Genomic DNA, 25,863 nt, shown 5'->3' with positions numbered 1-25,863 from the left:
TTGGTTCGGAATCGTTTGGCTTTAACCAATGTTTCATTGTCACAATCACACTAAAAACTTAATACTTATCTATAAAGTTATCTACACTTCAACGCAACACAGTGCTAAACAATGCGTGTAAACAAAACACACGGTTAATAAAATGAATCTAAACAATAATTTCAATCCAAAACTAAACAGAACAGATTACGGGACCATGGACCATTAACTCATTGACTGGACATTTCGAATGTAAATAATTTTACAGTTTTGCAGCGTAAAACGCCGTCTACACTCTCGATCGAAGTTCTTCTGGGAAAGTGAAATCAGCGTTTGAAGTTTGAACTATCCTTTGCGGTTCATGCATTAATTTGACCGAGCAACGTGTCGCGTATGTATATAGTGTACTATTACACGGCGTGACAGCTTTGATGTTAACAGTCAGCTCGTTACGACGTTTAGAGAGCTTTGAGATGTGGATATTTCGTCGTATGCTGAAAATTCCATGGACCGACCGCGTTAGAAATGAAGAAGTTTTAAGGCGTATGAATAGAGAACGTGAACTCAAAGAAATTGTCAAGAAGCGTAAACCGTCTTATCTTGGACACATATTTAGACACGACAGGTATAACTTCTTTCATCTTATTATAGAAGGGAAAATAGAAGGCAGACGTGGCCCGGGTAGACGACGAATGACCTGGCTGCGCAACATCAAAGATTGAACAGGATTAGACTTTTAAAGTTTAATAAGGAACGCCCAAAATAGGGAAGACTTTGCAGAGGTCATCGCCAATCTTCGCTAAGAAGACGGCACCTAAAAAAGAAGAACGTGTCGCGATCACACAGTTCGTTTCGTAAACACTAGACAGCGTCATTCATAGACATGATTCATAGGATCATTCGAACGATAGGGTCACAGAATGCGATTGTATCAATCACGGGTCTTCGAAGAGATTCGATCTTTGTGAACGAAGATCGTTTGTGACCTTTTCATCACTATTAGCGAGCTTTGTATGTTGTTTTTTTTGTAGCGATCGCTGACATTTATGTATTAATTTAACCGTCCATAGATAAGACTGCGGAAAACCTAACACATGCTCGCGGACTCCCAGGGGTCCGGGGACCACAGGTTAATAAACGCTGCCTTAAATGAACATAAGCCGAATCTAGTCCTGTGGAAGTTGTGACTTCTTAAATTGAAAATCATTTTCGCAGAATCCACATTTGTTGATTAGAAAAAAACTATTTTTTTTACTAACTTCCTCTGTTGTAATAGATTGATGTAATGTAGATTGATTGATTGAGTGATTGATGTAATGTAATGTAGATTGTACTAATGTGTTGTAGGGGAAGTGTACCTATGTTGGACCCCTGTCTATGACAGTCCCCCTACTAATTTAAAATAGCGCGTTGTTACATATCTGTAATGTCTCCTCAGAAAAGGCAACAGTGGAAAGAGAGTAATTTGCAGTATGCTTTAAAAACATACAAGAAAAAATTATGGGGTTTAAGCTGACAGCAAGAACATTTAACGTTCCAAGAACGACTTGAAGAAAATACGCTTAATTAAGCAACAAGGAAGTATCAAAGGTGATTTGGGAAGACGAAGACCAATATTCTCCGCTACTAATGAATAGGAAGTTGCTCTGACCATATTATCACTATAGAAACTCGTTTTTTGGTCTGACCAGTAAAGATTTGCAAAAACTTCTATACGAAAACTTCTATATATATAATCTAACTCGCGCCCTTAAAAGAATTTTACACGTACATCCTGGGTAATGCTAAATGAGCTAGTGCAACAGTTGGCGACTGTGAATCTCTTAAAGATCTCCTAGTCATCTGTATACATGGAAACAATTACAAAAACTAGTTCTTCTCAGAACTATAAGAAGCATTTGACCAAGTCTCTGAATAAGACAATTAAATATAGAGGCACTTAGCTGATCAAAGTGTGAGGTACTATCGAAAATCATGATAGAAAATGATATTGACGTAGCTAACATTTAAGAAACTCATGTAGGTGATGAAACTAATCTAAAACGTAAAGGCAAAGTACTAGGATATGAAATTTTTGGTGGAACATATCATTATATTATGGCTGTATGCCATACATTCGCACCAACATAGAAAATGCCCATCTGGTGGACACTAGTACCAATGGCAACATTCAAATCATTACAGTAAAAATCGAAGAGTTCATAATTGCTAATATATACAAGCCCCCAGAAATCCAATGCCCCCCTGAAGTACTGCCTCATCTTCAGCATCCGGCAGTTTATATGGGAGATTTTAATAGCCATCACACGATGTGGAAATATGACAGCAATGACCAGACCTCTGTTTTTCAACCCAAAACTCTTAAAATCAACAAGAAAAGTTATAAAGAATTTCTTACACAGTCAACATCAACCAATAATATGTGAAGTAAGTATCTAGATACCGATAATCCCATCCATCCCAGCTTAAAAGCTACCATATATTTGTAGATGCGGTAATATCTCTGCAAAAAAATGTATACAAAGAGGTTACCACAAAGAGTATATACCAGGATGGAATAATGAATGTGAAGAACTTTACAATGAATATATAGAGAATGGTGGCCCAGACGTAGCTAATGACCTATGACAAACGTTAAATGAAGCTCGGAAAGATAAATGAATAAAAATAACAGAGAAAATGGACTTTAAAAGGTCGAGCAGACAAACTTGGAGCCTACTTAGTAAACTAGGGAGAAGTGCTCCACCCTTTCGAAAATTCCACTGTTTATACCCCAACCAAATAGTTATCAGAGTAGTGACCCTATCTAAAAGGAACTACATAATTTACGCCAAACAGCCCGACATAACTCAAAACTCTCCCACGAATTCATCATCGAAGAAATAACATCAGCCCTCCGAGACATGAAAACTGGAAAGGCGCCTGGTTTTTGACGGGATAAACTCTGGAAACTCTTAAATACGGTCGTGGAAGGAAATAGTAGGTTAAAGACAGTATCTTGTTCCGTTTGCTCTGTATTTTCACGGAATCTGTATATTGCTCTGTCCACTTTACTCATTTTTTTAAAGAGGTTATATCTGAGTAAACAGTGAACAGAGAACACTGTGATTACTCTTTCCAGTCTTCTGAAGCTTTAATTATACGTTATTCGTCTTTTTGGTATACCTCAGAATCGCTTTGGACCAATAAAAAGATAAGTGAAGAATTGCACCTTTTTCACCAAGACTCAGAAATCTCCTAATAAAGTTGTACTCTCTCGCTGCTTATTAATATCAACATTGTACGACAAAAGTGGCGTTACGTATATACTTTCTTTTCAGTTTCAGAGATAAATTCTTAGTCTACTTTCTGAGCAATTAGAAATTATTCGTTGCCTAAATATTAAACTGTTCACAGTATCTTTCAATCTCTATAACTTCTGTTAAAATAAAAATATTTCGCATGGCAATAAAATGTCGAATTCGTCTATAAAATTAGTAAAAGCCATTACCTACATAATGTGATGTCACCGCGTGTCGTCTTCAACTGGAAATCGAAATAATATGCAGGATCGATATTAAGAAATGCTTACTTAGCCTTATCTTTTGCATAAAATGCGATTTCCAGTCCTGATCAATTTTTAGTAATTTTATTACTTCTGGAAAACGAAAATATATAACGTCTTTCTTGGAAATCGCAAACAAATCTATCGGTAAATTTTAACTGTGAAGACATAAACTTACGGCAAAATAACGTAAATAATGAAGATATTAAACACATCTAAAGTAATATAACAATAAATTAAAAAGTATGTAGATTACATATTTTGTGGAAAAGGTTCAAAATTTTTCAACTGCAGTACCTATTAGCAAAAGCTTTTTCAACGCGAAAATAGTACGCCATTTTTTCCCTCTTTATTTTTTAATAAAGGTTTCCCTCCTCATAATCATTTTCTTTTCAGTTATTCTGTGTAATATTCTCATCTTGGTTATATCATGTCATTCATTTTCATTCGTAAAGGTATAGGTAGGCTATATATACCTATAGCTAGGCTATAAGTCACTTACTAAAGATATTCTTAAAAATCATGCAGAATCGATTTTATAAGAAATGTGAAATAGACATAGTGACTAGTTTGGATGCAAAAAACATTGGGAACAAGCGAGAGGTTGTTTGCGACTCAAACACTCATTCAAAAATGCCTCGATCACCAGAAAAAAGTCTCTATCTGTTTTATCAACTACCAGAAGGCTTTTGGTAGAGTCCAGCATGAAAAATTATTGTATGAACTACAGAAAATGAAGTTAGATGGAAAATATATCCGCATAATTTAAAACCTTTATTATAGTGTATTTTTATGTATCAGAGAGTAATAAAACAATAAATTATGTATGCAAATCCCCAAACTGTTGATACGGGTGACTCAATGAAAAACAGATATTTGTCAACAAGTTTACAGAAGTATATAGGAAAACAATTTTAAATTGAGTATGACCACCAGGTATAAAGGTTGAAGCAGAATAGAATACAATAGTTGTGAGTGTTACTAATCCCTAAATAAGGTCGCCAGTGTCGGAGTGATGGAGGTTAACAGGTACTAATGAATTTGCAAGAAATGTAAGATGTTTATTTTATTGGTTATATATAACCAATAAAAGTTTAATAAGTACCTACCTATTTGCAAAATCAAGTTTAATTCTTTAGATAAAATAAAACGTTTTATTTTATCTATTTGCAAAATAAAGTTTAATTCTTTGCCTATTTGCAAAATAAAGTTTAATTCTTTAGATAAAATAAAACGTTTTATTTTATCTGAAATGAGTGCATTCCACGAAGTAAGGGTTTCAACAATCAAACATTTAATTCTTTAATTCCAGGAATCTACGACAGTAATTGACTAGATAATTACCTTCTAAACTTATTCCACAGAAAATGTGATAGTGGGTTTTTCCATTTTGTATATAGGAAGGTCCAAGTGGCGTATTCAAAATTCTTAACAGTTCACTAAAAGTAGGTACTTCAGTTGCAAGGTGCAGTTTATTGTGTATACTAGTGTTATGGAAAATTTGGAAGTGCCGTGTAAACGCCGAAAAATTGGTCCTCTAACAGTTAATGAAAAAACATTAATATTTAATTGTTTTAAATCATTTACAGACAAACGTTTATGTGAAAGTGTTGATGAGACCGTTGAGTTAGTTAGCAGTACACTTGGTGTTGGGAAATCTACGATTTACAGAGTTATTAAAGAAGAGAAATGTGGTAGTTTTCAAATGCCATGTAATGCTCCAGGGAAACCAAAATTTCAAATAGAATATCATTTTAAAGAAGGACTTCGACGGAAAGTGCATGAATTCTTCTTTAGACAAGAATTTCCAACATTGGATAAAGTTCTTGTCTCAGTTCGAGATGATAAGGATTACCCAGAAATGAGTCGAAGTACGTTATGGAAACTTTTAAAAGAAATAGGCTTCCGCTGGAAAAAGAATCCCAGAAAGTCTATTTTATTAGAAAGAAGCGATATTGTCATATGGAGAAGACATTTTCTAAGAACCATAAAGGAAATGAGAAACCAAAAAAGAAAAATATTTTATCTTGATGAAACATGGATCAACGAGGGTCATACACCAAATAAATTTTGGCAGGATGAAACTGTTACAAGTCAAAGGCACGCTTTTGTAAATAACTTATCTACTGGTTTAAACCCACCATCAGGAAAGGGACACAGGCTGATAATAGTACACATTGGCAGTTCAGACGGTTTTGTTGAAGGTGGTTTATTAACTTTTGAATCAACTCGTACCGGTGACTACCATGAAGACATGAACGCTGATGTCTTTCAAGAATGGTTCGAACAAATGATAGATCTTCTTCCTAAGAACTGTGTAATAGTTATGGATAATGCAAGTTATCACTCCAGACTTATAGAAGGACTGCCCACAACCAAGTGGTTAAAAAAAGACTTGCAGAATTGGCTGAGTTCAAAAAATATTACGTACCATCCCGGATCTATAAGAAAGGAACTTTATTCGTTGTGTGCCCTTCATAAAGAAAAATTTAAAAAATACGAAATTGATGAAATTGCCAAAAATCGTGGAATGACAGTACTTAGATCCCCACCATATCATTGTGAATTAAACCCGATTGAACTGGTATGGGCACAGATAAAGAGTGAAGTTTCAAGAAAAAATACCACTTTTAAAATTCATGATGTTAAACAGTTGTTTTTGGAGGCCGTAAATAATGTAAAACCTGAAAACTGAGAAAAGGCAGTAAATCACACTATTAAAGAAGAGGAAAAAATGTGGAAGCTGGACAATATTACTGATAAAATGATCGAGCCAGTTATTATAAATCTTGGTTCCGAAAGTTCATCTTCTGAATCTGATTTGGATTTGTAACAAGTAGCTGTAAGTTTTATATTAATATTTTTATTCATCTATTTAACATACCTTAGACGGTTTTAAAAACTCTTTTTCTCTTTTGTAATTTTTAAAAATTAAAAAAAATGTGAATTTTTTAAAACCCTTTTTAATGTAGGCCAGTCAGTTCTAATATAGTGTGTGATAAAAGAGGTCACTTTTGTTTACATACACATAACACTTTATAACACTGAAATAATTCATTTATTTTTTACAATTATTCAAAGTAATTTTTCAATTAATCTTGAGCACGCCCATGGAGTAGTCGGAGCTACCAGTTAAAATTATGCTAATTACTCTCTCGTTCATAAAAATAAACTATAGTACCAAGAAGCAATCTTAAAATATTCCACCTAGAGTCCACTAGACGGCGCCGAAATTGATATAAAAATAGACGGTAAATATATTAACAATATCAGGTATGCAGACGATACAGTTCTGATAGCAGAAAAAATGGAAGACTTGCACAATATACCAGACAGAGTTAATAATTCAAGTGAGCAATGGGACTGACAATAACTCTTCAAAAAACTATAAATGGTGATTAGCAAAACCGATGCAAATTGTTGCATTGACCTAAATAACACCCAATTAGAACAAGTTCACAAATTTAGATACTTAGGATTAGTACTAAATGATAAGTGGAATCCAGATATAGAAATAAAAAAACGAATAGAACAGGCTAGGAACATGTATACTATCATTATCATTCTGTCTTTACAACTGCGTGGGCCCTAGCCTCCTCAAGAATTTCTCTCCAGTCGTCCCTATCCGTAGCCTTTCTCCGCCAAGCACGTATTCCCATATTTCTCATGTCTTCATCGATGTTATCCAAGAACCTTTTTCTGGGTCTTCCTCTTCTTCTCTGGCCAATGGGTCAATCAAGGAGCATTTTTCTAGCAAGGAGAATCCGCATTACATGTCCTATCTACTAAAGCTTATAACAATAAGACAAGAAAGAAGAAAAAAATCAGAATAAGAATCGTTTGTACTTTTAAATAAAGCAAAACAATAAATTCTTCCAAACTTAAAAATAAAAAATACTACCTAATTAAGAACCTACAAACTTCGTACAGTGTACCTAACAAAAAATAAAAATTAGGAAAGCAGATTAATGAATTAATGGTTCAAATATTCTACCTCCCTGTGCTAAACAGTAACCAAATCTGTCATACAGATTTCTCCTCATATTTTGGAGTAGGACTGGCGTAATGCTTGCAGAGAAATGTTGTTGTCCTTAATTCGACTAGGTTTGTGACCCTTTCAAACTTTGAGAAAACCCCAAAAAAGGAAATCGTTAGGCGCTAAGTCACAGGATCTAGCGGGCCATTGAATTGTACCACGTGTACTTATCAGTCGATCAGGAAACGTTTGATTGAAGAAGTCAATAGTTGCTCTAGAGTTGTGTGCCGAACACCCATCCTATTGGAAATAAACCTCCTGAAAATTGACGGGAAGGCGTCAAACTGCCGGAATGATCTCATTATGTAAAAGTTGTAAATATTTGGGCCCGTTTAGGTTTCCATCGATAAAAAATGGACCGACAATATGGTCGCTTAACATCCCAGTCCAAACATTTTTAACTTTTGCGGATGCTGCGTTCGCACTGCAATACTGGGGTGCTTATTTTTCCGAGAATAATACCTTGCAAAGGATGGATTGTATTTTTTATGTAATGAACATGAAGATTCGTCAGAAAATAAAATATTTTTTAAAAAGTGTACATTTTCATTCTGTTTATCTAACATAATTTTACAAAACTCCATCCGCCTAAAGTTATCTACCGGAAACAGTTCTTGTGTTGGTTGTATCTTAAAACAGTGATACCCATTCCTTCTGAGAACTCGCTGGAGAGTTTGAGCATTCACGTTAACTTCCCTAGCAATTTGTACACTATTGCAGGGTTCACTAGCTGCCACAAAAGCACAAATATCAATATCCCTGTTTTGACGCTCCTCATCGACAGGTCTAACACGTGGTTCATTATCAATACCTTCATGACACTTTTTACAACTGTTTACACATCCCGAAGTTTGAAAATGTTTAATGGTATTTTTAACTGTTGTAACACGTGGTGAGGGTCTATTTTCGAAGACAACAATAAATAAATCAATTACTTCGCGTATCGAATGACTCTGAAAGTACCATGTTACAAGTTGCACTTTTTCTTGGACGGTATACAACGTAATAGGCATTTTATTAATTATTTGTTTATCTTGCAGAACTTCGTTTGAAATTTTTAATGTTAATGTGACAATTAGGACAATTTGTACCTACTGTGAAATGAATATAGAGGTGGAAACGTGTAACATGTCACAGCGATTGCCATTGTGTTGTATGGTCAATAAAACAATGTCGTGATCTGTATATGAAACTTTACCCTTAATAACGAACACATAGGGTTATTGCCTTTCTTATTAAATTTCAATTTTCATAAAAAATTTAAAAGTCTGTATTCATACACGCGAACGACATTGAAACCTCGAGACTGGGGTAAATATTTTCCAGTCATTAATAAAGCAGACAGTTGGCATGAATAAATTAGTAGAATAGTTCGACATGTAAATAAAAATTAAACACAAAATGAACAAAACATAAATAGGGAGTCACACAATTGTTTGAAACTTGTATTTTAGACACTACTAAAAATTTTTAAACTAATTTCTTCTTAAAGTGCTCCCTTCCATATTTGTAGGTTTCGTAGCCACGATGTTCTATCTCAAATACATTTATGCGTTTATATGAGGCGTCTGTGAGAGTCCACGCTTCTGCTTCGTAAAATAAAATCGAGAATACATGGCATCTCAGAATCCTTATTCGATTATCGATGTTGAGGGTGAGAGTACAGAGCACTTTACGCATATTATCGAATGTGTTTCTTGATTTGTGGATTCGACATCTTATTTCTCTAGAGTGGTCTCAGTCTTTAATTAACAAGCATCCTATGTATTATATTGTCTCAGCCATCGGGAGAGCTATATTGTTGACATTAAAATGTGTGTTGCCGATGTCGTTCTTACAGTTATTGTGTGTGTGTTTTTTTACAGTTTATCCTCACACTATATAATTCACTGAAGCTCCTCCGTACTATCCGCTATAAAAAGAATGTAATTCATTTATATCAGTTCTCAGGTTGTGCACCAACTCCCCATTTATTACAACTTGTCTAATATATAGTACACCTACTGTATCTTTCAATAGGTGTTCTGAGCATTACGAAACCCGGCTTAACGAAGGTCATACAGTCGGAAAAGTTTGGCAAGATTTAAATGTTAAAAGTAAACGCGAAGCATTTATTGAATGCTGGTTTACAGGATTAAAAGTTCCATCAGGAAAGGGATGACGTTTAATCATTACCCATATAGAAAGTGATACAGGTTTGCTTTCTAGCATTTTGTTTTTTAGGATGTGGAATGAATATTGATAGTAGCCAGTCTTTTGGTAAGTAACCAGTCTCGTAGATGTTGTTGAATAGTTTCGTAAAAGCTTTGATTTGGCGTGCCTCTAATAGCTTTAAAATTTCACCATGCACCTCATCAGGTCCTGGTGATTTCTCATCTTTAACCCGCTTAATGGACATAGTTACTTTTTTGTTTGTTATTTCTGGGCCGTAGGGATTGTGTATTTCAGTCGGACTTCGTGCTGCATCTTCGAATAATTCTTGCATATATTCTTTCCATCTTCGTAATTTATCTTCAATGGTAGTCAAAATCTAGCCTTCAATGTCTACAACTATGCCTGTGTTGTGTTGTTTTCTAGTATTCTGATATGGGTGTAAATCCTATTACTGCTTTAGCTATTTCCCTTTTTATTATTATCGCTACGCCATTTGTGTTTCTTGTTGTGTCGTCTTCAGAATAATAGATATGGTGTTCATCTATAATTCTTATTCCAGAATTTGGCCATCGAACTTCACTGCATCCTAAAATATCTATGTTCAGGCTAGTCATTTCTTGAAGAGTATTTGGTGCTTTGCCTGCTTGGTACATGCTTCGAATGTTCTACGTACCGATGCTTTAACCTTTTGGGACATTATTGGCTGACCGGGGTATTCTTAGCACCCTCTCCCCACTTAAGAGGTGCCCGGGACTGAGGGCCGTTTGTTTTGAATTTTCTGCCATTGTGGTATCCTGGGATATCCTTACGGATATTTAATGTGGTAGTCATCCCGTGGCTTTCCACATCTCAATGCCGTTGGCTAATTTAGCTCTTCCGTCTTTGGAGTAAATTTCTCAGCTCCAGGTTACTGTTACCGATAATCGTTCGGTAACTTCGCAGTATCACAACCGGTTAAATCATAATTACCGCCTTTGATTATTTAGTATCAGACCGCTAAAGAGATTTTTCTCTACCGCTTCGATCCTGTAATGACATAGCTGCTACCCTATGCCATGCTCTCAGTTGATCCGCTGGTGTTTATTTGGCAAAACCTTAGTCACACCTGTCCCACATATCTGTAGGGCGTTCCTTATCAGCCATTGAGTCGCGCCGTGTTGAGGTTGAGAACTACCCCCCTCCGAGTGTGTTTTCCAAGAAGTACTGAAGAGCCCCTACTCAATTCAGAACCCCTCCTTCTTGAAAAACTACACCGGTACGGTGTAAAATAATAATAATAATATAAAATGCAATAATATAAAAATAATAATGTAAATAAATAATATGTGAATATATAAATAAGATTATATAAATATATAATAATAATAAACAAATAAAATAAAAAACTATCATTTATATCTTTGGACGGTCTTTGGATATGGAGATCGAAACGTCAGAAAAAAACCTGCAAATAAATATATTGTAGCCTATTTAGAAAAAATAATATTTAAAAAATATAATATATAACGGTGAAATAAAAGTTAGTGTACGCCACTGGATTTTCATACGTCTTCCAAATATCGTACCCAATGACTCTTATAAATAGTGGAATTATAGTAAGACAGATAATGGATAAAAGTTATGGAAAAGATGAAAAAATCTTCGTGGTCCTTAATAGATCTATGAAAAACTTCATATACATGTAAAATATACTTGAAATTAATAAAAATACCGAATTTATTTTACTCGTGTTTATTCAAAAGAACATAGTAGGTATAAAAATCTTTTAAGCCAAAATATTCGAACGTGCATATTTTTACTTAACGTATTTTGTCTGTAACCCGACGAAATATCTTTCATAAGAAAAAAAGTTTTAATTTTTGTAGCACTAAAATCTTAAGTATCTCAGGTAGTTAAATCGTTTTTGTTGACCATAATTTTCTAAGTATAAACGAGTTTCAGGTTACTCGTCTTGAAGGCACGTTCGTTTTTTATTGGTTTACTGGTTTATCAAATAATATTTCAGCTTTACTCATACGCCTTCAAAAAACAATACATTTAGCAGTTATTCGTTAGTGGTATGACTGTAAAATACAGTCCTACCCAAAATTATTGATTCACCAATAAAAATGTAAGAACTTAAAACTAGTTTTACTGATAAGGCGATTGAAAAACTTGTCCCTAATTTATTCGACTAATAACAACTTTTGGGTGTTATCCATTATATTCAGCGATATGTTGTGTAGTGTAATTGGTTTTGATTTGGACGAATCATATTTGGAGTTACTTATTTTGGAATATATGGTTCTTTTAAACAGAAAAATTAGAACTTTTCGTTTATTTAGGCTGTCTGTGTCATAATAAAACAAAACAATATAATGTTTGTTGAAGTAGTTACGTTAGAAAAATATTTAAATGCAAATATTTTTACTAATGCGTTACACTGCTGAACATACGCTTCCCCCAAACGTTTTTTATTATTACAATATTTATTTACAATAAATTGTTTGATGATGATATGCTTGTGGTTGTTGCCAGCATGTAGCCGATTCACCTTGATTCAACTATATCTTCTGGTCACTCTCTCTTCTTCTTCTCATTGCGCCGTCTCCTTTCGAAGGTTGCCGATCCAAATGGCAATTGTAGTTTTGGAAACTTCTGCGCGAAAGATCTCTGCGGATGAGCGGTTGAACCATCTCCTCAGGTCTTTCAGCCACGAGTTCTGGCGTCTTCTTACTGATCTTTTGCCCTGTAGTTTTCCTTCCAGTATAACTTATAGTAATTCATATCTTTCTCCTCTCAACACATGACCCAAGTATTGCATTTTCCTCTCTTTGATTATTCTTAGTAATTCTTTTTGTTTACATATGCGACGAAGTACCTCAACATTAGTAACTCTTTGTACCCATGGAATCCTCAACATTCGTCTGTCTGTATATATACATCTCAAAGGCATCTATTCTTTTTTCTTTCACTATCTCTGCAGTCTTCTTATTCTTGCTTGAGCTTTGAAAAAGGCGTTGATTAATTTATTATCCTAGTTTCAAATTCTGTTTTTGTATTTAGCTATATGTGTCCTTTATGATCGGTATTTCCAGATCGTCATGGAGAGTTTAATTGGATAAATACCAATGAAAATCTGCCATTTCTGTATTTCAATATGTTGCACATACATCTCCACAATTATGTACCGTAGGACCAGATGGGTTTCAATATAGTTTTGTATATTATCAGCTTATTCTCTAGTGTTAATTTTGATTTTTTAACAATGAGCCAGTTCATTTGTTGAGTTGTAATATAAATATTTTTAAATAATTATCTATATTTGGTTGTTTCTTTTTTGCTCTGATATGTGCCTTCGACGTTAATTTTTGATCAAGATGAAGGCCCAAATATTTGACTTCATTCTTCATTAGGATATGGATTGATTGTTAATTGTAACTTGAGAGCACAAAATATCTGGACGTAAAAGTTATCTGTACACATTTCTTAGTGTTCACTGCAATTTTGTAAGAATTAATTTGTGCAATAGTGTGTCCATTAAGGGTTTTTTTTGGTGGTAGTTGTTCCTGCCTATGAAATCAATTGTTTCCTAGAAACGGAAGAGAAGATAGGACATAGACATTTTTATGCTACCTTATACTGCTTCATTTCTTCATGTAAGTTTTTTTGTGATAGTCCCATAGATCTACACCTTTTTGCTCTTCACGGGCACTTTAACATTTAGTCTTAGAAGCAGATGTTGGTTCATCTACGAGTTTCGTTTCAGGTCTTATATAGCCCATTTTATTCGCAAGTGCCACATAATCCTGAAAGTGTATTGTTTTAAACCTTGGGTCCCGTATTGTTGCAACTGTTGGAATCATTGATTCTTCAATAGTTCCAAATCTTTTCCTCAATTCCATTTTTATTTCAGCATTTAACATTGCTACAACTTAAGTTCACACTGTAAGTATCGATCTCCTTGATACTGTTGGTATAAACTAGCTATTTTCTTCTCTCTTCTTCTTCTTTTTATGTAGATATAACTGTGTCTGTTTTTCAATGTGGCTCCCATCTTTTTCGTGGTCTTTCTACTGATCTTCTTCCTATTGGGGAACCGTCTCTTGCCGTCTATAATAGTCTATTTGTTGTCATTCGGCTTTTACGGTCTTTCCATTCTACTCTTTTATTTATTACCCAGTTCTTGATTTCTCCACCTTGCATCTACGTCGTATATATGTACTTCTAGTTCTGTCCCATATTGTCTTGCCATCAATTTTTCTAAGTGTTTTCATCTCAGCTGTTTCTAACATCCTTTTTGTCCTCTTTGTGTCAGTGTTATAAATTTTATTAAAAAATGTAACATCAGGCAACTTATAACAAAATATTTTTCTTTTATCCCCACTTTTCAATAACACTGTCAATCCATTTCCATTTCTGAATCATCTGAGTCTTCATCTTCGTCAACATCCTCCTCCTCATCGTCATTATCATCACTAACATCTTCATCCTGCGAGTCAGATTCTAGCCACTCCAAACTAGAGGTATCATCTGCGATAATAGTTTTCCATTCGTCTAGTTTTTTCAAATCTAACGAATAAAAATCGCTAAAGGTAACTTGCTTAGAACCTTTCTCGTGCATTCCACCATATACATACAAAACACCGTGTTTAATGGCTAAACCACAATTCATTCTAGGAGATGGGCTTAAGTATGAAGGACTCTGTTTTGAACTGATCACTTCTCCTTCTAAAGTGCTTGGCGCTCCGCCTACTGTGACTTTAAAAATGCCATCATCTGAAATAGTCGTTCTTTCTACTTTTTGTTTAATATTTTCCACCTTTTCTTCTGCAACATCTTCATCCATATTCTCTTTGTCTTGTTTAGACTTAGCAGATCTGTTCCTTTTTCCACTCAAGCTAACATTCCTCCAAGTTAATTTTTCTAACTCAAGTTGAAGAAATTCGTTGTAAAAATTACCACACAGATCTTCTTCGTAGTCTTCTACAACAAATACGCCTCCAAATGAATAGGCAGATAAATTGTTTGCTGTGGATATAATTGGCATACCACACCTCGGAGAAAACGAGAATCCTCCAATTTTTACATGAGACCATTTATACACTGTACCAGCAACTGTATCGTTTTTTTTTTTGGTGTCAATAAGAACGCATCACTATATACATGTCCTTTTTTCTAAATCTTTCTTTAACTTTTCTTTACTGTAATCACCATATATTACTTATTTTTCCATCGTTGAGTCCAATCATACAGCAACCCGATCTAGGTTGTGGGGGAGTGGCTAAATACTTTAACGATATATACAGTTTTATATCGAAACGTACAAATGGACCAAAATCGAACCTTTAGGAACCTATTTGATGTAGAAGACGACGAAGAAGATCTGTGTGGTAATTTTTACAACGAATTTCTTCAACTTAAGTTAGAAAAATTAACTTGGAAGAATGTTAGCTTGAGTGGAAAAAGGGACAGATCTGCTAAGTCTAAACAAGACAAAGAGAATATCTTTGTGTCAGGTCTTGTTTCTGCCGCGTATGTCATTATTGGTCTGATGACTGTTTTGTAAATTCTACCTTTGATTTCTTTCCCGATATTTTTATTTCTCCGTATTGTTTCATTCAGGTAGCCTGCGGCTCTGGTTGCTCTATTCCCTTGATCTTCCACCTCAGTTTTGAACTTGCCGTAGCTAGATAAAGTGATGCCTAGATATTTAAACTCCATCACTTGTTATATTATCTGACCTTCCAGCTTCAATTTACATCTTAGTAAATTTGCTGTTGTAACCATGGATTTATTTTTGGGAAATTAGCATCTGGCGGTTATATTAAATTGGTGCAGCATACGTAGTAAATCATCTTCAGTTTGAGAGACTAATATTACGTCGTCTGCATAGCAGATTATTTTAAGTTGTTTTTCTCCAATTTGGTATCCTTTTTTAGTTCTTACTTGTTTTATTATTTCATCCATAATCAGGTTGAACAATAAAGGACTCAGAGAATCTCCCTGCCTTATTCCATTGCCAGCTTCAATAGGGTCGATTAGTTCTTCTTTCACTTTTACTTTTATTGTGTTGTTTTGGTAGATATTTTCGATCGTTTTGATTATTCCTAGAGGTATATCTCTTGCGTACAGTAAGTGGGTAACGTCCTTTAAGTTGACCCGGTCAAATGTCTTCTTAAGGTCCACGAAACATAGATATGCTGGTTTGCTGAATTCTAACGATTTCTTTTGAATTTACCTCAATATAAATATATCGTCGGTCGAATTCTTGACAAATTCTCTTTTGCTCTATTATTTTTTGGGTTAGTTTTAATAGTTGTTTGGTCAGATCTGGTCCTCCGTACTTTATGAGTTCTTTCGGTATTATGTCCTCTCCTGGTGATTTTCTATTTTTTAATTTCCCTAGTGCTTCCTTTACCTCTTCCTCCTCAATAGTTATTTCTTCGTTTGTCGTCACCTCTGGTTGGTAGCCAGCTATCGTTGGTATTAATTTGCTTGTGATGACACAGCTAGATCCGCTAGACTATTTCGTCACTCATTCGAGTAGATGTAAAACTTTTTTATATCTAAAAAAACGTTCTAGTAAACGTTTTACTTGTGGCAGAAATAATAATACTTAGATGGATGATTGAAGTGACGAAAGACAACAAGCTCAGACACGACATGTCTGCGATTTCCATTAAATAAATTAAATGAATGTCGCTAAAATCTCACAATTTATCTCTTTGTGTCATCTATTCCATCAACATTCAAAGATATTTTCAATATAATTCTTCTACAAAATCCTATTTATCAATCTCTTTTCTTCTCATTTTGGTCTCGAACAAAATTGACATTAAGAAAATACCTTTCTAGAAAGTCGTTAAAATACTTTGGAGCAGGTATTCTTTTGACGCACGAAAATATAACAAAGATACTATAAATAGTTGGTTTCGGTATATTTATAGCGTAATAGGAAAGTTCTAAATTAGGCAATTAGGTTAAAATATTCACTCCTACGCATCAAACAACAGAAATTTTGTTGTTTCGCGGGAAACGAGCGGCTGACTCAATAGTAACTACAAATTATATTTACATATTTAATAAAAGGCAATAACAGTCAACACGAAAGCTTATTATGTTAAATTGTTTAGTTTATATCTAGGCATTTTCTTTTTTGTACGATTAAAGGGTGCTATCCAAGAAATAGGTAATGCAAAACTACTCGTCTTCAGTATATTTTTTTAATTATGCTTGCAGACTTATTTAATTAAAATTATTAAAAAATAAGGTATTATCCACTGAATCATTTAGTGTTTTGTTATTTGACAAGTTTAAACGGTTGTATACATTTGAGTCTTCTATTAATATTAAATACTGTAGCGTTTTTAAGTAAAACGAGCGGTTCGAATTTATATAAATATATTTATTTATAAGTTTACAGTTCGGTACTCTCTTATCAACTAAACTCACTCATAATATCGTTACATATATATACCAAAAAGTATTATTCTCGAATCTTCTGGGGTAGTCCCACCTCTAATTCATCTCATCGAAAGCGCATTGAAAACGGGCGCTATTGAAATGCCAATTCTTGAGTATTCTAGATTTATCCTTCTAAGAATTATGACGTATCGTAGATGGGCTATTTCGTTACAATACGTTAAGTCTCGCAAGAAGTGTAGATGGTGTCATTTATAAACATAAAAAATCAATAAATGTTTTTTATTTGCAGAAATCTGTCTTAAAAATTGCTTTAAATTGAAATATAGTTTATTTATTAATATAATTGCAAGGGACCGGGAATTTTCATCGTTATAATTAGAGATCGTTATACAGAGAGAGACAAAATTCGGTACTGTAATATTAATAATACTGTACTGTATTAAAATAACCTATTTTTATTTAAAAAATTTTATTGTACACCACATAGATTTATTAAAGAATAATATAAGCAATACAGTATTAAAAAAATGACTGTACAATTATAACATATGTACTGTACAATAACAAAATAATATGCTACTGTAAAATTTATTTAGCCTACATTACCAAAAAAGTCTCAGCATAAATCACTTATATTGTCTTCCTGGTGCATGAAGAATCGATGCAGTACTTTTGCCGTATCCAATGCCTGCTGAGGGGTCGGAGCTGGTTCTGGGTCACTGTTTTCTTCTACACGAACTGCTTGTAGGATGTCCTCGTCAGAAAGTCCAGATGTTGTAGCTACATTTTCATCAACTTCTTCAAAATCTGTTAGCTCTTCCAGTCCGTAGGTGATAGTAAGTTCAAACTGTCTGGCCCAAACGTTTAATGGCAGGTCATCTTCACCATCAGTCAATCCTTGATCTTCCAGCCATCCTGCGTGTTTGAAGGAATGGTTTATTGTATTGCTCGTCACCTCGTCCCAGGATTTAGTAATCATTAGGATGGCATCAAGAATGTTTAGTTTAAGATCGCCATTGTTCTTAACCAATTCCGTCAAAAGTCTTCTCTGTAATGACTTTTCAAATTCTTAATGACACGTTAGTCCATGTGCACTCGTTGTGTTTGCTGGCAGAAAACAAAGTTCAATGTTTTGAAGGTCGCAGTACATAATGAGCAGGACAGTTGTCTACAAGCAGAAGAATTTTTTCCCCTTTAAGCTTGATATCCCACTTTCTTATCGCTTCTTCAAACATTTCCTAAGTCATCCACGCATTCTTGTTTGCTTTATAGGTCACTGGTAGATTTTTTATGTTTTTAAAGCAACGCGGGTTTTTCGACTTCCCTATCACTAAAAATTTTCGCATCATCGAACCTGTCATGTTAGCGGCCACTAAAAATGTAATGCGTTCCTTAGAGAGCTTTCCACCAACGCACTTTTCCGATTTAAATTTTAAAGTTCTGTTTGGTATCATTTTAAAAAACAATCCAGTCTCATCAGCATTGAAAATGTCGTCGGACGCATATCGTGCCTTCAGTCCAGGACACACGTTTTCTAGCCAATCATCCGTTAGGTTTTTGTTAACATCGCGAGCCTCTCCGCTGATTTTTCCGTAGTTGATCTTGTGCCCCAGCTTCCACTTGCGCAGCCAACACTCAGATGCCTTGAAATTCTCAATTCCAAGCTCAGTTCCAAAAAACCCAAGCTTTTGTGCTGACCACAGGCCCAGAATGTGGAATATGGTTCATACGCTGCTACTGGAACCACTGAAGCATAGCGTGATCTAAATCTTCGTGCTGAGGTTTCCGCAACTTCTTCCTGCTACCGCCCTCCATCTCCTCTTCAAGCCATTTTTTTCTGTCCTTCCATATCGTAGCCATAGTTAAGTGAGACAGCCCCGTACGGCGAACGACGTCCGATTGCTTTTCACCTTTCTCTATTACTCGAGTTATCGATAACTTTTCCTCCACCGAGAACACTTTACGCTTTTTCGAAAACATGTTGACTGTTGACATACTGAGACACAACTAAAACTGGGAATGAAAAGTCGTCAATAGATGACAACATCTGTGTGATAACAGTTAGGCACGCCACCCGAACAATAAAAGCGAGTCACTTAACCCTCTGATAAGAATGAGTAGAATGGGTGTCCGCATTTCTTAAGCGCAAAACAAAACAGCTGCTGGACAATGACCTTGCCACTTGTGACTCAGGTAGTCTGAACGTTAAACACAATAACACATTTGTTATCGACTATTAAACGCTGAAAAGTCATCGCTATAAAGAGAAAACGATATCGGTATAGAGAAAGAATTTATACATTGTCCTTATGACGAACCAACCAACGCAACGTTTACTATTTTCATCGTTATAGAGGAATTATCGTTATATAGGGAATCGTTATAAAGAGAGACTACTGTATATATAAGTAAATTTTCAAACTAAACTCAAACTAAAATAAACTTATTTTAAAGTAAAGTTGTGGTTTATTCCTAATAAAACTAGTAAATTGTATTAAGCTGCTACAAGAAAATAGCTTTAAAACAATATTAAATGGCATTGTCGTATCAATATGACGTCGCAGATTCTTTTGGTAGGCAGTTTATTTTTTACCACTTTGGTTGTTAATTTTAATGTTATGTTTAATAAATTAATTCCTCTGTAATTTTCCGGGTCCGATTTCTTTCCCTTTTTAAAGAGGGTATTAGGAACCTTGATCTCCACTCTTGAAGAATTCTGTTTTTTTTAATTATTTTTGGATCAGTTTTAATAGCTGTTTGGTCAGATCTGGTCCTCCCGAGGATCAAGACCAGACCACTGGATAAACACGCTCAAAATTAAAGCTATTAAGAAAGAAGGAAAGTTATTTAAATTTCTAATGCTGTGGTTTAATTGTTTTAGATCGACATGTACATTTTTAAAGGATAATAGAAAATGGAAAAATACGAACATTTGGCAATCGTTGGTGAAGGTTCTTATGGCTTGGTGATGAAATGTAGACATCGGGAAACCGATCAAATTGTAGCTATTAAGAAATTTCTGGAGACTGAAGAAGATGCCACAATCAGAAAAATGGCGCTTAGGGAAATTCGAATGCTTAAGGTAAGATTTTAATCATGTCTTTCAGATATTCCTTGAGGTTACACAGTCATAGCATTTGTCGTCTGCCAGGACCACATTTTTCTTCTATATTTCTTTTATATATAAATAATTTTTTATAATACTATTATATATTTGTATAATACTTATACATACATACTTACTTACTTAATCAGTAGACCCATTTGTACCTTTCGGTGTTGGGCCGTTTAAAATACAATTCATTACATTACACTATTTGACGGTCTTCTGAGGTGTCCTAGCTCTTAACGAACTTTCTCCATTCCTTCCTATTGGATGCCATCTGTGTTGCTTCCTGCCAGGTCTTACCCTTACTCTGTAGTATCTGCGAGATGTCACTGTTCCATTCTTTAATGGGTCTTCCTCTTCTGTTCTTCCCTATTGGTTTGGCGTCCCACACTCTTTTAACTTGTCTATTATTGTCCATCCGGGTTAGATGTCCGAACCATGCCAATTTTTTCTCTTTGATTGTATCGAGTATCGGTTTGATTTTGAGTCTTTCTCTTATTTCTTCATTTCTGATTCTATCAGTTCTTTTTACTCCTATCGTTCTTCTGAGGTATTTCATCTCTGCTGCCTGAATTCTGCTCTGATGTCTTTTGTTTAATATCCAATTTTCTGCTCCATATGTCACTGTAGGTCTATATATTGTTTTGTATATTGTCATCTTGGTCTTTGTTGATATTTCTTTGTTATTAAGGAATCCTCTATTTAGTGCTTGGAATAGTTTTCCTGTGTTTTCCATTCTGTTGTTAAGGTCATCCTCGATGTCTCCTTTGTTGTTGATTACTGTTCCTAAGTATTTGTATGAATTTGTCTGTATTATTTTTTGTTGGTCTATCATTACTTCTATTTGATCTTCCGTCCCTTGTTTCCTTGATATTTTCATTATTTGAGTCTTCTCTTTGTTTACGTTTAGGTTGTATTTGCTTGCTTCTAGGTTCCATTTCTCTAAGTTGTATTTCAGTTTTTCTGCAGTTTCCGCAATTAATACTATGTCGTCTGCAAATATACACATCTCAGCATTTATCATTTGCATTCTGTTCCAACCGATGCAGTATTTCTTGAATGTTTTCTTACATTCTTTCACTATCTCATCTATAACATTTATGAATAGTAGTGGGAACTTATACATACATAATTTTTTTTATTCCTCAGAGACTGAAACATGAAAATCTGGTAGCGATGATAGAGGTCTTTCGCTACAAAAAACGGTTTCACTTGGTATTTGAATATTTAGAAGGTACCGTATTGGATGAACTGGATAAGATGCCGGGAGGGTTGGGCGAAGAAAGGTGTAGGCAAAGGATATTCCAGGTGACCAGGGGAATTAATTACTGTCATAGCAATCATGTAAGTAATCAAACGTGAAGTAAACAAAAAATTTAATATATTTCAATCATCTGTTGATAGTTATAATCTTGTATTTATTTATGTTGTACCAATTTTAGATCGTACACAGAGATGTGAAACCAGAAAATGTCCTAGTATCTTCACTAGGTGTTGTTAAATTATGTGATTTCGGTTTTGCAAGATTAATCAGTTCCACGGGAGAGGCTTGTACTGAGTATGTAGCTACGCGATGGTATCGAGCTCCGGAGCTTCTTGTAGCTGAACCCCATTATGGTACTCCGATAGATATATGGTCGATTGGATGCCTGTTTGCCGAGATGATGACGGGAGATCCTCTGTTTCCCGGAAATAGTGATATTGATCAGTTTTACTTGATTGTTAAAATGATGGGTAAGTGTGAAAATAATTTATTCCTTCTTAGTCTACTTAAGCTGTTCCATTTATTACTTGTTAAAAAAAACTTATAGTGTATTTTTATGTATGAGAGAGTAATAAAACAATAAATTATGTATGCAAATCCCTAAACTGTTGATACGGGTGACTCAATCAAAAACAGATATTTGTCAACAAGTTTACAGAAGTATATAGGAAAACAATTTTAAATTGAGTATGACCACCAGGTATAAAGGTTGGAGCAGAATAGAATACAATAGTTGTGAGGGTTACTAATCCCTTAATAAGGTTGCCAGTGTCGGAGTGATGGAGGTTAACAGGTACTAATGAATTTGCAAGAAATGTAAGATGTTTATTTTATTGGTTATATATAACCAATAAAAGTTTAATAAGTACCTACCTATTTGCAAAATAAAGTTTAATTCTTTAGATAAAATAAAACGTTTTATTTTATCTATTTGCAAAATAAAGTTTAATTCTTTGCCTATTTGCAAAATAAAGTTTAATTCTTTAGATAAAATAAAACGTTTTATTTTATCTGAAATGAGTGCATTCCACGAAGTAAGGGTTTCAACAATCAAACATTTAATTCTTTAATTCCAGGAATCTACGACAGTAATTGACTAGATAATTACCTTCTAAACTTATTCCACAGAAAATGTGATAGTGGGTTTTTCCATTTTGTATATAGGAAGGTCCAAGTGGCGTATTCAAAATTCTTAACAGTTCACTAAAAGTAGGTACTTCAGTTGCAAGGTGCAGTTTATTGTGTATACTAGTGTTATGGAAAATTTGGAAGTGCCGTGTAAACGCCGAAAAATTGGTCCTCTAACAGTTAATGAAAAAACATTAATATTTAATTGTTTTAAATCATTTACAGACAAACGTTTATGTGAAAGTGTTGATGAGACCGTTGAGTTAGTTAGCAGTACACTTGGTGTTGGGAAATCTACGATTTACAGAGTTATTAAAGAAGAGAAATGTGGTAGTTTTCAAATGCCACGTAATGCTCCAGGGAAACCAAAATTTCAAATAGAATATCATTTTAAAGAAGGACTTCGACGGAAAGTGCATGAATTCTTCTTTAGACAAGAATTTCCAACATTGGATAAAGTTCTTGTCTCAGTTCGAGATGATAAGGATTACCCAGAAATGAGTCGAAGTACGTTATGGAAACTTTTAAAAGAAATAGGCTTCCGCTGGAAAAAGAATCCCAGAAAGTCTATTTTATTAGAAAGAAGCGATATTGTCATATGGAGAAGACATTTTCTAAGAACCATAAAGGAAATGAGAAACCAAAAAAGAAAAATATTTTATCTTGATGAAACATGGATCAACGAGGGTCATACACCAAATAAATTTTGGCAGGATGAAACTGTTACAAGTCAAAGGCACGCTTTTGTAAATAACTTATCTACTGGTTTAAACCCACCATCAGGAAAGGGACGCAGGCTGATAATAGTACACATTGGCAGTTCAGACGGTTTTGTTGAAGGTGGTTTATTATCTTTTGAATCAACTCGTAGCGGTGACTACCATGAAGACATGAACGCTGATGTCTTTCAAGAATGGTTCGAACAAATGATAGATCTTCTTCCTAAGAACTGTGTAATAGTAATGGATAATGCAAGTTATCACTACAGACTTATAGAAGGACTGCCCACAACCAAGTGGTTAAAAAAAGACTTGCAGAATTGGCTGAGTTCAAAAAATATTACGTACCATCCCGGATCTATAAGAAAGGAACTTTATTCGTTGTGTGCCCTTCATAAAGAAAAATTTAAAAAATACGAAATATGAAATTGCCAAAAATCGTGGAATGACAGTACTTAGATCCCCTCCATAGCATTGTGAATTAAACCCGATTGAACTGGTATGGGCACAGATAAAGAGTGAAGTTTCAAGAAAAATACCACTTTTAAAATTCATGATGTTAAACAGTTGTTTTTGGAGGCCGTAAATAATGTAAAAGCTGAAAACTTAGAAAAGGCAGTAAATCACACTATTAAAGAAGAGGAAAAAATGTGGAAGCTGGACAATATTACTGATAAAATGATCGAGCCAGTTATTATAAATCTTGGTTCTGAAAGTTCATCTTCTGAATCTGATTTGGATTTGTAACAAGTAGCTGTAAGTTTTATATTAATATTTTTATTCATCTATTTAACATACCTTAGACGGTTTTAAAAACTCTTTTTCTCTTTTGTAATTTTTAAAAATTAAAAAAAATGTGAATTTTTTAAAACCCTTTTTAATGTAGGCCAGTCAGTTCTAATATAGTGTGTGATAAAAGAGGTCACTTTTGTTTACATACACATAACACTTTATAACACTGAAATAATTCATTTATTTTTTACAATTATTTAAAGTAATTTTTCAATTAATCTTGAGCACGCCCATGGAGTGGTCGGAGCTGCCAGTTAAAATTATGCTAATTACTCTCTCGTTCATAAAAATAAACTTATAACTAGGAGGAGAAAGTTTGAACACCATTAAATTAGGTCACATTCAGCTCGAAGACATCGATTACTGAGAAAAAATAAAATATACACATGGGCACAACTAAGTAACGTCAAAATGACACCAACAACAACCAAGAAGACATTGAGACGGAATTAAAACAATTTCTATTACTCTTGCTGCCTATTGCTGGGGAGTATTTATTTTTGCCATTGAATTTTTATATGTTTTTAGGCAAACCATGTTCTAGACACCAACATTTACTATCAAAGAACTCTAAACTTAGAACAACAGTCAAATTTCCTACAGAAGAAAGCATAGGCTTATACAAACACTTCGAATCCTGGCCAACACTTACTATAGAATTCCTAGAGAGTTGCATGAAGATGGACCCTCAGCAGCGACTAACGGCTGACGAGCTCCTGAAGCACAGCTTCTTCACCCATGATATGTTCCCACAGAGGTTCTTACCAGCTTTAAGAGAGAAGGTTAACGTCGAACTGAATAATCCGCTCTTGAGGAAGTACAAGACTGAGATACTTATGTCGACGGATAAGAGGGACGAAGTGAGAAGGAAACCAAGCAGAGACTCGAAGTGGAGGTTTTCGCTTACAGAAGGTAATTTTTTAGAACCAACTAACCCCTGTCAACCGCTAATTTTAAGATTTTAATATTTTCATTTTTTAATAATATCCATTTACAGGCACAATGAAGAGAAAACTCAGTAACGGAGATGGAACAGTAAACGAGAATTTCAACGACAAAAATTTAATAACTTTGGCTGAAACTGCGCAAAGATTGAACGTGTTACAGCAAAGATCTAGCCAAGGTGCGCTGATTTCCAAAGATCGTGGAACAAAGATCAACCATAGCAGCAACAACGCTTCGGAGATTCAAATGCTGGAAAAATCGCTGGAAAGTTTGGCCAAATTTAGTTCCAGACAGGTAAAATATGTAGAATGTAACGATTGAATTCCCGCTGTAGAGAATTATGTCCAGTAGGGAAAAATAAGAATAAATCTTTCTTTTTTTTTATTTCCAAGTCAAGATTTGCAATCTGTCCTGTTTGGACAATAATCTTTCTTTCTCTCTTTCTTTCTCCCCTTCCTTTTACCCTAATAGGGTGTCGGATTTGGGCTAGCTATTTTAATTTCCATTTACCCACCTCTTCCATTCTTTTCTGTTTCCTGCCATTATTTTCAGTTCCTCGAGTGATTTTTGTTTAAGTTTTCCCGCCTCTACTACTTGCTGTATCCATTTTTTTCTTGGTCTGCCTCTTTTTCTTTTTTCGATGTTTTTTGCTTCATAAATTTTTCTTGTTATTCTATTGGATTGCATCCTCATCATATGCCCATACCAGTTCATTTGTCTCTTTGCTATTTTGTTCATTATCGGTTCCTGGTTTGCCATTCTCCTAATAGTCTCGTTGCTTAATCT

General features: G+C 34.5%; 1 protein-coding gene and 1 pseudogene across 7 annotated transcripts in view; one reads left to right on the top strand and one right to left on the bottom strand.

Moving 5' to 3' along the window:
* Positions 1-25,863, top strand: part of LOC140447279 (cyclin-dependent kinase-like 4) — an 86,756-nt gene that overhangs the window by 44,282 nt on the left and 16,611 nt on the right. For all 7 annotated transcript variants that reach the window (XM_072539853.1, XM_072539846.1, XM_072539851.1 and 4 more), the window contains exons 2-6: positions 20,002-20,202; positions 21,379-21,573; positions 21,672-21,963; positions 24,661-25,044; positions 25,130-25,371. In XM_072539853.1, coding sequence (XP_072395954.1) covers positions 20,035-20,202; positions 21,379-21,573; positions 21,672-21,963; positions 24,661-25,044; positions 25,130-25,371 — 1,281 coding nt within the window. In that variant the 5' untranslated portion in view covers positions 20,002-20,034. The remainder of the gene's footprint in view (positions 1-20,001; positions 20,203-21,378; positions 21,574-21,671; positions 21,964-24,660; positions 25,045-25,129; positions 25,372-25,863) is intronic.
* LOC140448329 (kelch domain-containing protein 4-like) lies at positions 14,024-14,968 on the bottom strand (annotated as a pseudogene).

Source organism: Diabrotica undecimpunctata, chromosome 8 (genome assembly GCF_040954645.1).
Source record: "Diabrotica undecimpunctata isolate CICGRU chromosome 8, icDiaUnde3, whole genome shotgun sequence".
Taxonomy (NCBI): Eukaryota; Metazoa; Arthropoda; class Insecta; order Coleoptera; family Chrysomelidae; genus Diabrotica; species Diabrotica undecimpunctata.
Note: the sequence above shows the minus strand (reverse complement) of the source record. Positions and strands in the feature narration are given on the sequence as shown.